This window comes from Phaenicophaeus curvirostris, chromosome 13 (genome assembly GCF_032191515.1).
Source record: "Phaenicophaeus curvirostris isolate KB17595 chromosome 13, BPBGC_Pcur_1.0, whole genome shotgun sequence".
Classification (NCBI taxonomy): domain Eukaryota; kingdom Metazoa; phylum Chordata; class Aves; order Cuculiformes; family Cuculidae; genus Phaenicophaeus; species Phaenicophaeus curvirostris.
In genome coordinates, this window is record NC_091404.1 from 4027154 (window position 1) to 4042774 (window position 15621).

The 15621-nt window shown below is 38.2% G+C and overlaps 1 protein-coding gene across 4 annotated transcripts in view; it reads right to left on the bottom strand.

Annotated features, from left to right (window-relative positions):
- Positions 1-15621, bottom strand: part of ATRX (ATRX chromatin remodeler) — a 478294-nt gene that overhangs the window by 36162 nt on the left and 426511 nt on the right. For 3 of the 4 annotated variants that reach the window (XM_069867767.1, XM_069867766.1, XM_069867763.1), the window contains 5 exons: positions 10887-10965; positions 3870-4000; positions 3164-3367; positions 1286-1379; positions 649-757 (listed from right to left, as the gene is read on the bottom strand). In XM_069867767.1, the coding sequence (XP_069723868.1) occupies positions 649-757; positions 1286-1379; positions 3164-3367; positions 3870-4000; positions 10887-10965 (617 nt within the window). The remainder of the gene's footprint in view (positions 1-648; positions 758-1285; positions 1380-3163; positions 3368-3869; positions 4001-10886; positions 10966-15621) is intronic. The other variant, XM_069867764.1, reaches the window with a different exon arrangement.

Here is a 15621-nt window from a genome sequence, read left to right on the forward strand (position 1 = left end):
CAGCTGAAAGAGGGGAGATTGAGGTGAGGTCTCAGGAAGAAATGTTTTGCTGTGAGGGTGGGGAGGCCCTGGCCCAGGTTGCCCAGAGCAGGGGTGGCTGCCCCATCCCCAGAGGGGTTCAAGGCCAGGTTGGATGGGGCTTGGAGCCCCTGATCCAGGGGGTGGAACTGGATGGCCTTTAAGGTCCCTTCTGACCCAAACTATTCCATGATACCATGATAAGCCCAGCTGTGCAAAGGCAGTACTGAATACAATACTGTCATTTGATAATAACTAATGGCTATTATAAAGAACTATTTTTCTGTTCTAGTGATGCTAGATTAGATCAGGTATCTCCTACTCCACACAGGAAAAAAATCTCTAATACTAGGAAGGTTCTAATCTACTATTTATGCCATCTTTTACATTTAGTTTAAAAATTCAATTTACTTAAAAGATACCAGGCATTTTTATCAACACCTAGCCAGGAAATAGTTTCAGTTAAATGCAATGTTTTTTCCCCATAATGGTACCATAATTTTAGCACTGATTGAGAAAAGTTATAATTTTTAACCACATTTGAGTTTGAGATACCCCATTCCCTAAGCAGCTGTCAGAAGAGGCAGGAACTCCCCTTCCTGTTTATTAATTCAGAACACAATATAATACCTTATTGTCGTTATCACTTGAAGAATCTTCTTGAACCTTTATACGCCTTCGTTTCTTTTTCTGTTTGTAACTGCGTTGATTTTCTTCCGCCTCAGCTTTCTTAGCAGATCTGGGAAAAAAAAGAGGCAGTATTATTGATTAACAATAATAATTTACTGCCTACCTGAAGAACAATGATAAAAACAGTACATTAACTACACTGCTAATTAGTAGAATATATACTCCTTTTGTGCAATCAAGGGTTTAATTCCACATTCCTTCCTCCCCCTCTACTCACCGGGCACACGGCAATGTCTCATTCCAGACAACCCTGAAGAACATCAGGATTGTTAAGTATTAGTTTTCTACTGCAATCCACCATTCCTCAATTGACACTGACGTATTTGATGTAAAAATGTTCATTTTTTGTTAATATACTGGCTCATCAACTTGCCGTGTACCACACACTGTGGTACAAATTCACTATTCTCACATTCGCTGGGAAGTTCATTAGCAGATACCAAATTACAGACAAGTATCCACAAAGGTTTTAAGGGACAATTCAAAGTCTTCAACTTTTACCATCTCGCTGCCTAAACTGCGCTATTAAAAAATGAAAAACCAAACACAGGATAAGCATAGTTAGGTTTAATTATACCTTGTTCTTGGACGTTGTTCATCTTCAGACTCACTGACTTCTTCACTAACTGCAGATTCATGAAACTCGGAGTCATTTGAATCATCGCTGCTCACTTTAAAAATGAAATAGGATTTCACGTTAAATATTATTCCAAAGTTAATAACATTACATATCTTCTAATTATACAAATTGCTAAGATCAACAAGCACTCTAAAAGTGCATATTGGACAGTATCAGACCCATTAAACACACTAGAATAGGAATATAAGGGATAGAGAGGAATATCTTAATGTGTAAACACTAGCCGAGTCCTGGCAGATGGCACATTATGCCAACAAGATTTGATTTCTTGATGCGTGCACACATCTAAGTATGGCTTTCAGTCAAACAACAGAAAGCGTTACACTAGAAACAGTCACATTCCAAAGATGAGAATGAGAAGAAAGCACCATAGAGAACAGTCCAGAACCACAGAAAGCAAAATGTGATTTTCAGTTCAACAGAAGCTTTTGTTTCAAATGATTCAGCTGTCATTCTATAATCGCACTTCACAGTTCAGGCAAACAACACTTATTTACTAACAATGTACGTGATTATATCACTGTATTTATGGCTTGAAATTTCTTCAGGCAACGCCAAGTTTAAAACTGATTCAAGAAAATTATAAATAACATCAAAACTAGCAGCATTACACAATTCTTCCATAACTACTTTTAGGAGGTATCACTGGCATCCACAGGTAATTAAGACCAGCATTTCAGTTTGACCTTGAACACAGTGGAAAGCTTAACTGTTTTAGGAGGAAGAAGGCTTAAAACAAGGATTGGTTTACATACTTGGGAAAATGCACTAATATCACAGGGCTAACAAACAGTGAGCTGAAATAAAGTATATTGTTCTACTTGAGAACAGGGAACATTAAAGCCTTGCACTAGAGAATCTTGAGAATTAGGCTGGCTGCGTCTTATTTGCACAACGCCACTGTAATTTAAAATTATTGCTCTTGAAAGAAATGTTGTTGGTAGAATTATAATTTTGTAAGGGAGGAAAAGCATGAATATACATTCAGATCAAAGCCCCATCCCTGGAGGTGTTCAAGGCCAGGATGGATGCGGCTTTGAGCAACCTGGTCCACTAGCACGTGTCCCTGCCCATGGCAGCGGGGTTGGAACTGGATGGGCTTTAAGGTCCCTTCCAATCCAAACCATTCTATGATAAAAATGAGAGTTTTCCCAAAGGAAAAGAATAAACAAATCACATTGTACCTTTTAGTCTGTGGAACACTGCAAAAAGACAGCTAGCATTAGCACAATACTAAGAATAGAAAAGTACCATGCAGCTTGACTTCCACTGGCCATGAAACAGTCAGCATTTACGCAGCCCAACGCGGCAGTGAACATTTATCTTTACTACTGCTCCCTTTTTCTGCTCAAAATGATTAAATGCAAGGGGCTGATAGGATTCTTTGCTCTTGCACACAGCAATGAAAATGAAAAATCCAATTCAATCACCATTTCACAGTGCCATCTGGTGTCCAACTACAGCCTGCAGCATTTAAATCCTAGGATGGAGACACTGCTGATGCGCAAGGGCCAATTAACAGTCCAAGTAAAAGAGAAAAACTACATAGAGGACAAGACTGATTTTCACAAATTAACTAACTGGGCTGGTCTCTATTATTTAATATTAGTATCCTAAGATTCAAGAAGATTAATCCAGTTCAGAGGACACAGTAAGTGGAGAGAGCTGCATTCACAGTCAACATTTAAATAAAACTACTTTATCAAACACAGAAAAGAGAACTCTAGATTGCATATACGAGGAATTTATATACAAATTTTAAAACTATGGCATTAAAGCAAGTACTCTGTGACAAGAAACATTTGGATTATGTACCTTTCCTTCTATTTCTGCGCTTCCCTTCTTTTTTGTCTTTAGGTTTCACTTTTTTTCCTTCACTTTTTTCTTCACTTTTTTCTTCAGACTCTCCATCACTTACTGTCAGCTTGTGCCTCAGCAGCCGGTGTCTGTATCTAGGCTTCTTTGATGATTCCTCTTCCTCTGAATCAGATTCAGAATTCTCTTCTTTTTCCTTCTCTTCTGTCAGAGATAAGAGTCAGTGAAACATTTTTTTCCTTACTTAAATCTGGTAAGAATTAAAATCTTAATTAATTTTAGACTAAATTCTATACTTTTACAGGAAACTACAGACAAAAACATACCACTGTTCCCTCAAATACAAAAAGTACTTTACACTGCCTGAACATGTGGAATATTTGTTCCAATGGCTGCATACATTAGTCAAATCTCACCCATGCAATTGCACATCTTACTGTTCTGCACAGAACATTCCTTACAAATCGCTAGGATTTCTGAACTGGCTACAAAATTCAGACTATTAACAAAGAAAAAAACCAACACCTACAGAAAAATAAGAGATGATAATCCTCATGATCATGTACATTGGCCTCTACTTGGCAACTACATATCAACATCAATGATATTTTTTTGTTGAAAAGTAATTATAATATTCCCAAGCGACCTTTGAAATTATGACAGGTGCTACAGCACCACTTTTTCCCAGATGCTCTTTGGTGCTCACCATCATCTGCTGTGTTTTCATTTTGCTTTCCAGTTTTCTTTTTTCCTTTATCCGATTCCTCATCTGAAGATGCATCCTCATCAAAGGAAATATTGGCTTTGATTTCTTCTAAAAGCATTTTCTTGGCAATTCTTTGAAGTAAAACAGAAAAAACTATTTATTCCATTGTTCAAGTAAATCTATGAATGACAATTGCAACCCTATACCATTCAGAACTTCAAAAAAAAGGGTTGAAAGCTGAAGAAAAAAAAGATACATCATGAAAAGTCATTGTGATAAGATAGGTTATATTGGCAAAAATTTCATGTTCAATGTAATGTATTAACTCACTTTTAGAAAGCAAATCTGTATAATGCTTCTTGAAAAAGCAGTTTCATGTTTTACAGCAAGGCTGGAGATTGCTATAAAAAGTATAAACATTTCCTTTTATTCATGGTCTATTTGGATGGAATCCTGCCAGAACTGGGATAGGCACCTACAAGAATTTGAACTGTAACAAGAACATGAAGGTTCTGCAGACCAATCCTAATACTCAGATCATTCCTCCCAAGATAATGGTTACACTTACTTGCCTTAAATCAATGAGATTACTTTCCTGAGGCACTGAGTCTGCTTGGCTAGAGCCTAAGAGTCAACAACAATCATTTTAAAAACAGTCTATCACTGAACATAAGCTTTGAAAAAATAGATGATGACGATATTCACTGGTGAAACCCTGATGTTTCCTCTCTAATCCTAGAATGGTTTGGGTTTGAAGGCATCTCAAAGCCCATCCATGGGCAAGGAAACCTCCCACTAGCTCAGGTTGCTCAAAGCACCATCCAGCCTGGCCTTGAACACCTCGAGGGATGGGGCAGCCACAGCTTAAGGGGGTAACGCGGGCCAGGGCCTCACCACCTTCATCATGAAGAATTTCTTCATAACGTCCAATCTAAACCTTCTCCCATCCAATTTAAAGCCATTGCCTCTTGTCCTATCACTCCAGACTCTTGTGAAAAGACTCTCCCCAGCTTTCCTGCAGCCTCTTTCAGGATTGGAAGCTGCTCCAGGTTCTCCTTGGAGCCTTCTCCAGGCTGAACCACCCCAACTCTCTCAGCCTGTCCTTGCATGGGAGGTGCTCCAGCCCTTGGATCATCTCCATCACCCTCCTCTAGCCCTCCCTACTGCACAGTCCTGAAGCACCTCCTGATGTCTCAAGATGAACAGATATCAAGTACCTCGGGGAAAAGAACATACTGAATCCCTCATACAACTACAACCACAACCACTTGCCTTGCAGTAATTATAGCAAAAAAAATAAATGTGTGTATCTTACACACGCAAAAGTGTTATCAAATGTTATGGGCCCTGAACTGCAAAGGAAAATTACAACCTTATCTCCTGTTCCACAAACCGCTCACACAGTCTCTCTCAGTTCCACTGCAGCACAGAAGATTTCCAGCTAACGTATGAGACTTTACTACGGAAAAATGATTTCTTTACATGCTCTTGCAACATAAAAAAAAAAAAATCTTCTATGAAACTATCCAAGGCAAAATATATGACATGCCAAAAGCATGGGAAAATGATGACTTATCTGAGAACTTGTACTTCCAGGGGGAGAAAAAATCCTCAAATAATTTAACCAGGCCTTCCTCTTTATATATAAACACTAGGAATATTACATTTTCATTCCATGGTAGTCAATTTTAAATGAAACCTTTTTTGCTAGGTCAAACCTGGTCTGTCCTGCCTCTCAGGAGAGCTAATGTGTACTGCATGTACATCACTCGGAACAGGGAAGCTCTTGTACCAATAAAACCAATAGCACAAAAACCAGAACCAAACTGCAACGTAGGCTTCACTTGTAAATGGCAAAGAAACAGCAATGTCACAAGTACAGCTTCCCATAGATGAGGAAACTCAGTTGCTGCTCTCATGTAGCACTTTAAAACAGATTTTAAAGAATCCGTATTTCATTTTTCAGCACGTAATCTGTCCCTAAACCAAAGGAATTTTCCAAAGGCAATTTTCCCCAGGTTTCTTTCCTAGCACTTCATACATCATTTTCTATTCTATGAGCGGCTGTATATTTTCCAAAAATATTCTAACACTAAGGTATATTCAGTTATTATTAAAAGATGGAAGTAAAATGGCTTAATGAACATTTAAAATTGCTCAGTGAGTCGCAGACATTAGAGTCCATCAGCAACCAAAACACTCCCCCAACTCCTTTGAGAAACAGCTTGCAAAGAACTAGCTAATTAAAACTTCAAAAGGCAGCAATCTCGGTAAGCTTTAATTCCAGACATAACAGATCACAGTGTGAATCCAATGAAAACTTACTAATAAATAAGTAGATAAATAAATAGAAAAATTAATAGATAAATAACAGCCTCTCTCAAACATTTGTTGCATTAGGTCCTCCTAGAAGATCTATAAAAGATCTATACATGTAACTATATATCTGATCTTTGTTGCTGGTGGTGGTTGTCGTTGGGGTTTGTTTTCTTTAAACCCCACATCATGCACAATAGCAACAGGAATCCTGGAAGAAATTAATAGTCTGAAGAACTTTTTCTTCAAAATGAAACTGCTTGGAATATCACAGGTTGGCTTCTTTTTACAAGCTTTTAACACCAATTATTAACCTTGAGTCCTACTCCAGGAAACACAGATAGCAGGTGTTTAATAGAATAGAATAATTTTCTTGTTTAATAGAATAACATTATCAACACTTAAGTTTTGCTTTGGAGGACAAAAAAAAGAGTAGAAATGCTAAAAAGAACTGCAAAATTTTAAAATTTAATCCTGAAGGCACTGCCAAGTGACACAACCTTTGACTTATTTCGGACTGTCTGCTGCTGCACTGGCAAAGTTAATACAACTAGTATGTAGATATCAACACTTACCTTTCACACAAGTCACCTTTAAAATGTATTTATATCTTTCTAAAGAAAGGTTGACTTGCATTCTTAGGAAGACAACATATATTTTTATTTATTCTTTTAGAAATAATTTTTAAGGAAAAATACAGGCAAACGCAATCATTCACCTAAAAACACTGCACACAAAATCTACTATCCATAAAGGGAAGATGATGTTATTTTCCTACTAATCATCATCATAGAAGCCAACCAGATAGAGTTAATGCTTTAGTTTTGAATTAATTATTCATAATAATATTGATTAATAAGTTATTGCTTTTTTACTCAGATTAAAAATATCAGACATTATTTTATCTGAGATAAAGATTTAGCCACTTTGAATCAAACAGAGATGGAACTGCTCGTTTAGTGACAAAAGCTACATTCTCTTCCATGTGTTCTGCTGGTATGAGGTTAGGCTACAAACGTAAGACATTATTGAGACGTTCAGAATTTAAAAGACTCCTATTGTCAAGTGTAACTATATGTCTGATAAGAATTAAAAGTGTAGGCAATATTAGAACAGATTAAGCCACATCAATGCATCTGACAAATTAATGACGCAACAAATGGCTTATATGAACAAATTGAGAACTGGACTTTTGAAAACTGTTTTAAATTAAATTATACACAGCTCAGAAGAGCATATCACATCGCTATTTTACGATATGAACCCATCTGAAGAGACCAGGTTTCTAAGCTAAGAACCTTCAGATGCTAGCTTCAACATTTTAATATTTGCATTAACATCAAACTGCAAGTACCAAGACAAACAAGCTACAATAGTGTAAAAATTCCCCTGCCTGTATTCATCCAGAGAAACCCACGAAAATAAAAGGACATCATAATATCTACTCAGGTCAAGGGCATGAAAGATACTCTTGGCCAACCAGATGTATCAGTTGAACACTATAAACATGTTTAATCAAGAAGCAGAGCTGTACGACCTCCAGCTAGGACTTCAGGTAATAAAAAAAAAAACACATAAAACCCAAACAAAAACCACCCTTGCATCATTTCTATCACAGATCTGCTGTGACCTTGAGCATGTCACTTTGCCTAGCCCAGCCCATCCTATCCAAACATATTGTGAGATTTGAAGGAAGGACATTTTCCCAACATGTATTTATACAGAGCCCTACAGAATGGGACTGGAATCTCAACCTGGACATAAAGAGTAAACCAGCATGTATGTATAATTTTATATAAATAGGGATTTAAATATATTTCCCCTTGTTACGATGTAGTATTTCATCTTAAGCTAAAACATTTTTAAAAAGAGACAAGCAAACTGCAAGCTACCCAGGGGCTGCAGGACTACTTGAAATTATCCTTCAGATGTTACAGAAAAATGCAACAGTAGGCGCAGGCTCTCATGATGCGGAGTTAAGTCCCCATGGTCAGCTGCACCCATCTTGTTCATGAATTTTAATAGTGCTAATATGATAGACTCGCTGATAGATTGTTGAAAATCTCAGTGACACTAAACTGCCACTGCAGAAACAATTTTTCTTCTTAAAAAGTAATAATTTTAAATATTAGTGAATTATCGTGACCTATTGTTACCAATTAGGATATATCAACTCACATGTAGTGTTCATAAACACCCACTAATTATATGTAGAAATAAAGACTACGCAATCAAGCCGGGGGCAAGGGGAGAACATTCTGATGTAGCTGATAACAGCCATCAATCCTTCAGCTAGAGTTCCACTTTATTAAATGGGTAGACTACTACAATATTTAGAACCACTTAAATTTTTAGAGATGAATATTTGGATGAAATGTCATACAATGTCAAAAAGAAAAAAAAGAGTGAAAACTGCCAAACACCTTGTTCTAAACACTGTACTGTCTGTGTCAGAACAGTCTGATTTGCAAGCTGTCAGAGTTGTATTAAATTAAATGCTTGGACAAGAAAAACGTTTTACAAAAATTTATTGCAACCATCAAATACTTAAAGGCATTCTGCATTAAATACACTATTAACTTCTTAATAAACAAAACTACTGCAAACATATCAAACAGTACCATTTAAAAGATCAGAAGGATCAATAACAGATAATTACACAACAGAAGATGAAAGCATACAGCACTCGTATGTCATATTATGATCCACTCAGATATTGCATTTTGGCAAGGATGATTTCAAGACTATTAATATTCAACGTCAGGCATATCCCCAAATTTTGTATGCAAATAACAAAACAGCTAAATTAGAGATTTGCACACACAAGGGTTCCCATGCTACACCCGGTGGGTATAACATACCCTCCGTGGCCCGGAAGGAAATAGGCAACATACCCAAATAGCAGGTCAACTATTTAAACACTTTATGTTGAGTAAACAGAAGAACAAGCTTTTAACTTCTTGAAAGGTCTTCCATCCTTTTACATTTTATATATATCTGATTTTGGTGCTAGAGTACAATGTGTGGTGAATGTAAAATTGGACTGCAGTTACCAGTTAACATATCTGAAGTTTGACAAACTGTTTATTGACAAAATACCTCCCAAGCTCATAAATATATATTCAAAATATGTCCTAAGTAAAAACTTCCACAAAGATTCAGCTTGAAAACAAAGCGCAGAAACTGATTTTTAAACCCCAAATTCATACTACTGATTCGTTATTGACTGGGTCAATTCATTATTCAAGACAGCTCTTAAATGGATCATCAAGATCTGTCAGTGACATTCGTAGGGCAAGCAGTGACCTTTGATAAAAGCCTAGCGGCTTAGTTAGCAACCAGAAACACTTCAGAAACAAACAAAAAAGAAGGAAATAATAATAATAATATCAATCCAGGACAGAAATTAAACTACCATTTTAAAAGCTCTCATATTACATGTTCTGCTTATGACCTTGTGCTGTCAAGTCCCTAAAGAGCATCTTTTACATCTGTAAAAATTGAATTACTTGCTTAAATTTAATGCCTGAAAACAAACAAGAACTACATCAGCAGCAACATTTTGATGCCGAACTTAGGTCTGCAAAGGACATAAAACAGTGTTTTTAAATTATACTTCGGTCACAGATCAAAACGTACAACTCCGTGAAACAAAGATACCATATTCTAAACTAATAAGGCTCAGAAGCAGAAAGAGACTCCAGCAGCAACTGTGCAAAGCTAGGAAGCTGGTCCCACACACCCTACGTGGCAAAAAAAAATCAGTTTCTGAAATACTGTATAAAAATTTGTTGAACAACTCTTTAGTCTAACTATCAAAAAGAAACTGTAGCTCTTAATGAAGCAATACTTCATATTGTGCATTCACTCATTAGGAAATGAAGCTTTTACATTTTCTAGCCAAGCTAGTTGTGATAACTACAATGGTACTGGTAAAATATGACGTGTCTTAACTAACTGTATCTTACATAAATTCATTTTTATTGAACTTCAAACTAAAGCAATATATATAAGCCATAATTCTGCAAACATCTATGCAAAGACTTAAAATTTACATGTATAATCAGTCTCTCCGATACCAGTTGAATCTATGCACAGTGCTTGTAGAATCACGGCCTTAACCATCACATCAGTCACTTCAGGCGTTCTTCAGTGGATTAAAACTCAGTTTAATTAACAGCTGAAAATATCTAATACTGTTTTCTCCACATCTGTGTTTTCCCTTTACTGAGAAAGGGTGCTTCAACTTAAAAAACCAAATCATGTAACAGTAATAACCAAGTTCAATCTGAAAATATTCCAGCACTGCATATTGCAGAGATGAAGATTGTTACCTTCGATTCATACAACTCTCTGAAATTCACATTGATCAAAAGTAGGTTTCTACCTGCCTCAATGAGATACTTAACACAAATGTCACACTTTCAATGGGAACATAAAATAAACAGTGCTGCTGTGCATTTATAACACACCCTACGCAAGGTGTGTTAGTTAACGCTTCTAAATACTTTCTTTGCATTTCTGGATTTTTGCCTCTGTTTTCTGGCCCCTTGTTCAAACTTGCGGGAAGCCCGTGAGCGAGTCTTTACAAGGCAGGCAGTCTTGGTTTTTACAACCTGCTTGCTCTTCCGTTGTGCTGGTTTGCGCCCACGCCTAGGGTGTGTTATAACCTTTTTTAAGTCCTTACAGATGGTATCATACCTATTCTCAGGATCGTCATCATCATCATCTTCCTCCTCGTCCATTGGAACAGCCCTTGATTTAGCCTCTCCCTCATCTCCTGGGGGAGGAAGGGGAAACAAAAAAACAGTAAACATGAACCCTTAATACATGTAATATTAGCAATAAACAGCACAGCACATGAACTATTATCTCTATCAAGAATTCCCATATAAAACCAGCTTGGAAATATCATCACTTTTCCAATAGCAAACGAAACCACCAGTTGCCTATCCTGACACATAAATATTTTTACGAGTAAAAGTATCTCGATTTTCATAGAATCATAGAATAAACAGGTTGGAAGAGACCCACCAGATCATCGAGTCCAACCATTCCTATCAAACACTAAACCATGTCCCTTAGCACCTCATCCACCCGTGCCTTAAACCCCTCCAGGGAAGGTGACTCAACCCCCTCCCTGGGCAGCCTGTTCCAGTGCTCAATGACCCTTTCTGTGAAGAATTTTTTCCTAATGTCTAGCCTAAATCTAAATTTTCAAGCAGTATTTATATCCATGTTGTGCTCACAACTTGTGTTTCTTTCCTTATCACACGCTGTGAAATTTGGATTTTCACTCCCAAAAATACACAGACTGGATATTCCACTTAGGATTTGGAAATTCAAGTTTCCTAAGAGGCTATTAGCTCCACTTCAGCTCTGCTACTGAATTTGTGTAAACTGAAAGGAAGGCCCAATTACATCACAGAATCACTTAAACTTATGAGCTACCCTGCTGCCATTAAGTACTCAAGAACAATAATCCTTGCCTATTTTCGCTTCCAGAGTATCAAATAAATTGCACCTACATTTGCTGTGCAGACGTGAAGGTTCACATTTTGAAAACTACCCAACTGCAGTATCACTACTAAGCTGCACTACATGGTTCAGTCTCACAGGAAAGCACGTCAAAAACAGCAGTTTGGGACACGTCATAGAAGAACACCACAGTGTGATACCTGCATTTAACTCTTCTGCGCTCCCCTGGTCGAACAGAGAGGAACTCCGATTATGTCTAGCACGCTCCCAGGCCTCTCCCCTTTCTTTCCTCTCATTCTTCTGACCCACATATAAGTCAGTCAAATCTTTCAGGCAGTAAAATTAAGCTTAGAAAAAGACACTTCAAACCCTAATGAACTGAGATGCCCTCATTCATAATTTCAACTCCTTATTTTCTGCTTACTGAAGCTTGGCTGTGAAAGGCTTGGTCACAGGTGTTTTAACAAACACTTGTCCTGAAATTCCCATAGTCAGATGTCTGACAGGACTGTCTGAGGGCCGATTACGCAGTCCCTCACCCCCAGGCTTAGCTAAATAGAAGCGTCCTGTCGGTTAAATCAGATTCTAAGTCTCATTCAATGATCAACCTACATCACCTGTTCAGACACAGAGAAGACTCCTTTATTTATTCATCTATTAAGGCAAAAGCAAACTGAAGGGCAAGTGCCTCCTCTTAAAATGCTACACAAAAGCAGATTTGCACAGACTTGTAAATAAATAATGTTGGAAGAGACCTCCGGACGTAATCTCCTCCAATTCCATCCTCACAGCAGAGCCAAATCCACACTAAGGTCAGTCTTCTCAGGGCCTTGGTCAGTCAAGTTCTCAATACTTCCAAGGTCAGGAATTCAAAAATCTGACAGGGCAATCAGGTTCTGGCTTTGACCACCCTTCACATAAAGATTTTTTTCCTACTATCTAATCAGTTTTCCTTGCCAAAACTTGTATCCAGTCTCTCATCTTTCATCCTACCGTGCACGTGGCTCAGCTTTCTCTGATAACTACCCATTGGGCGACTAGAAGACAGTAATTAAGACTCTCAATTCTTAGCATTCTCTCTCCAAGCTAAACCAACTCACTTCTCTCTCAGTCTAACTCTGCTGTCAACCATCCCACACCACCATCTTATTTTTCCAATTTGTACACTGTTATCAGTCTCTCCCATCCAATAATCACCCACCTGTGACTTGCAAACAGAACAGTCATTCCTACTGCCTCAGATACCTTCTGATACATTACAACACATTTTTTCTCCTGGGCTATTTCAATACAAATTCTATGAATGCACACTGCTTGTGAGTAAATAGATTTGTAAAGTATTTTTGACATCTCAGCGATGCTGAGAACAGTCATGTGGGTTACTGTGACTGCACACCCTCAGTTGTCTATCTACAGGGAGTGTTGGAACAGCCACGGCAGCTACCACACGCAATACACTAGTCCACTAGCAGGCAAAGCATTCCTTATTTGTCATCTCCCCCAGCAGTGGAGTCACTGGGGAATGTTTGTTTTGGGGAACCACTGTTTTAGCAGCCATCAAGGAAAAGCACTAGAAACCCCAGTATTGTATTCACAGACACACAACTAAACTTACTTTATCAGAGAGCCCTGAAAAACAAATATTACAGGGCTGTATAATATGCAGAATAAGAAACTCACTTTCCAATTGTTACTCTACAGTGACGCAAAACACCATTAATTAAACTTAGCTTTCTTACAGGGCTCCAAAGCTTCAGTGTAGCATCTGTGAAAAACAGCCTTTGCATCGCGAAGATGAACAGCTCTCCAGAAACTAAGCTGCATTTTGCATTGAGTGTCTGCCTAAAAGGGCTTTTCGGAAGAGCCAAAATGTAACTATGTCCCTGCTGCTGCCTTCAGAAACATACTGCTGCTTTATTCATTTTTGGTTTGGTTGCAGCTTTGCAAACTACTGTATCTGAGCCAAGTTCCAGTGAAGTCGTGTACAGAAAGTTCTACGAGACATCATGCAAAGCACACAAATGCGAGACAATTTACCTGTCACAGGAATCAGAACAGCCAACAGATTTTGCTTTTTCTAGTTAAAAACAAATTAAAAACACGTGTACTATATAATGTGAAAACTACCCTTCCTTTTTAAGTTCCCAAGTGTTCCAATTCAGCACTTCTGGAATGCCTTCTCATTTCCTGTAGATAAAAGACGCCAATGAAGGTTGCTGCAAGAATAATTGCCATTTTTGTCATTGTAAACTGTGATGCTTATTTTGGATTAAACTTTTATTTAACTTTGTTCACCATTTTAAAGCCAAAATTCATTCTACTTGTTTGTGCAAATGGTTTTGTATTCATTGTTTATATTTTTTATATCACGCTGTCAAATTAAAGATGGAAAAGAAAGGAAATTTGAGTGATTTTGTTATCTGAATCCAAAAGGGGACGTAAAGCAGCAGAAACTGCTGCGGTACCATCCAAGCATTTGGCCAAGGGACCATCAGTGAACCAACAACTCAACACTGGTTTCAAAGAACCAAATTCTGCAATAGGAATGGGGGCCTTGAAGATGAGGAGGATCACGGGCATTGGCATCTTTCTATGATAGACAACAAGCAGCTGAGAGCTGGTATTGAAGCAGACCCACACACAATGCAAAAAGCTGCAGAACCCAGCGCTGACCATTCACCAGTTGTCTTGACATCTGCACTGAGCTGGAACATCAAAAAAGCTCCACAAGCGGGTGCTGCCCAAGTCGAACAGAAAACAAAGAAATTGCCATTATGAAGCCTGCTCTGTGCTTCTTTTGCACAACAAAACCGATCCATTTCTGAATCACACTGTGACAAGTGATAGAAAATGGATTCTGTATGACAACGGATGGGGTTCCACGCAGTGGCTGGACTGAGGGGAAGCACCAAAACACCTCCCCAAACTGAAGTCACATCAAGAGAAGGTTATGGTCACTCTCTGGTGGTTGGCAACTGGAATCATCCCCTACAATGTCTTGAATCCTGGTAAAACTGTCACAGCAGAGAAGTACAGCCAGGAAGTCGACCAAATGCAACCAGAACTGCAATGTTTGCGTCCAACACTCGTCAATCAAAAAGGACCAGTTCTTCTTCATGGCAATGCCCGACCACAGGTCTCACAAATGACTCTGCAGTCGCTTCATGAACTGGGCTACGACACTTGACCTCACCCATGTGGCTCACGAGGCTTCGCTCCCATCCATTACCACATTTTCAGGCATCTCAAGAGCTTCCTCCAAGAGGCGGTTTTCCACAGCCAAGGAGCAGCTCAAAACGCCTTGGAAGAATTCCTCAGTTCCAGGACTCCACAATTCTAGGCTACCGGAATAAAGAGACCTGTGTCTTGCTGGCAGAAACATGCAGATTCTAATGGTTCTTATTCTGATCAGTAAATTTTAGTCTTAGCTGTGACGTACAGCTTTAAAGTTGATGAGTAAAAACGGCAATTATTTTTGCACCAATCTAACAGTTCCATCTTGGGTAGAAAAAGAATTATTACTATTGAACCTAATACGAAAACAATAAACAATGAGAGCTTCCTGTTAACTGACAGCAGCTGCTCTAAGGCTGCATCAGTCTTGTGAGTCTCAAAGATCACCTACTTGATTTTTAAAATGTGTGCTACAATGCCACAAGTCTTCAGAGTCATCTCTAGTGTACTACCAAGAGCCAACAAGTTTGAGTTCACTACACACCTATTCCTTAAAATCAGTTTCTGCTAGATGAAAAGGCTTTTGAAAGCTGTACTGTGAGGAAATACCTGCTGGAATTACACACTGTATCTTCTCAAGCCTCTCCATTTACAGTGGCACCTTTTGTAGCAAAATGCACAACTTGAAGTAAGTGCTTCCAAGCTGGTATTAGAAAACCTAACTCCGCAAATATTTAAATGCATAACAACCTACTTATTAATGTTTTTACTTCTAGATTATGAA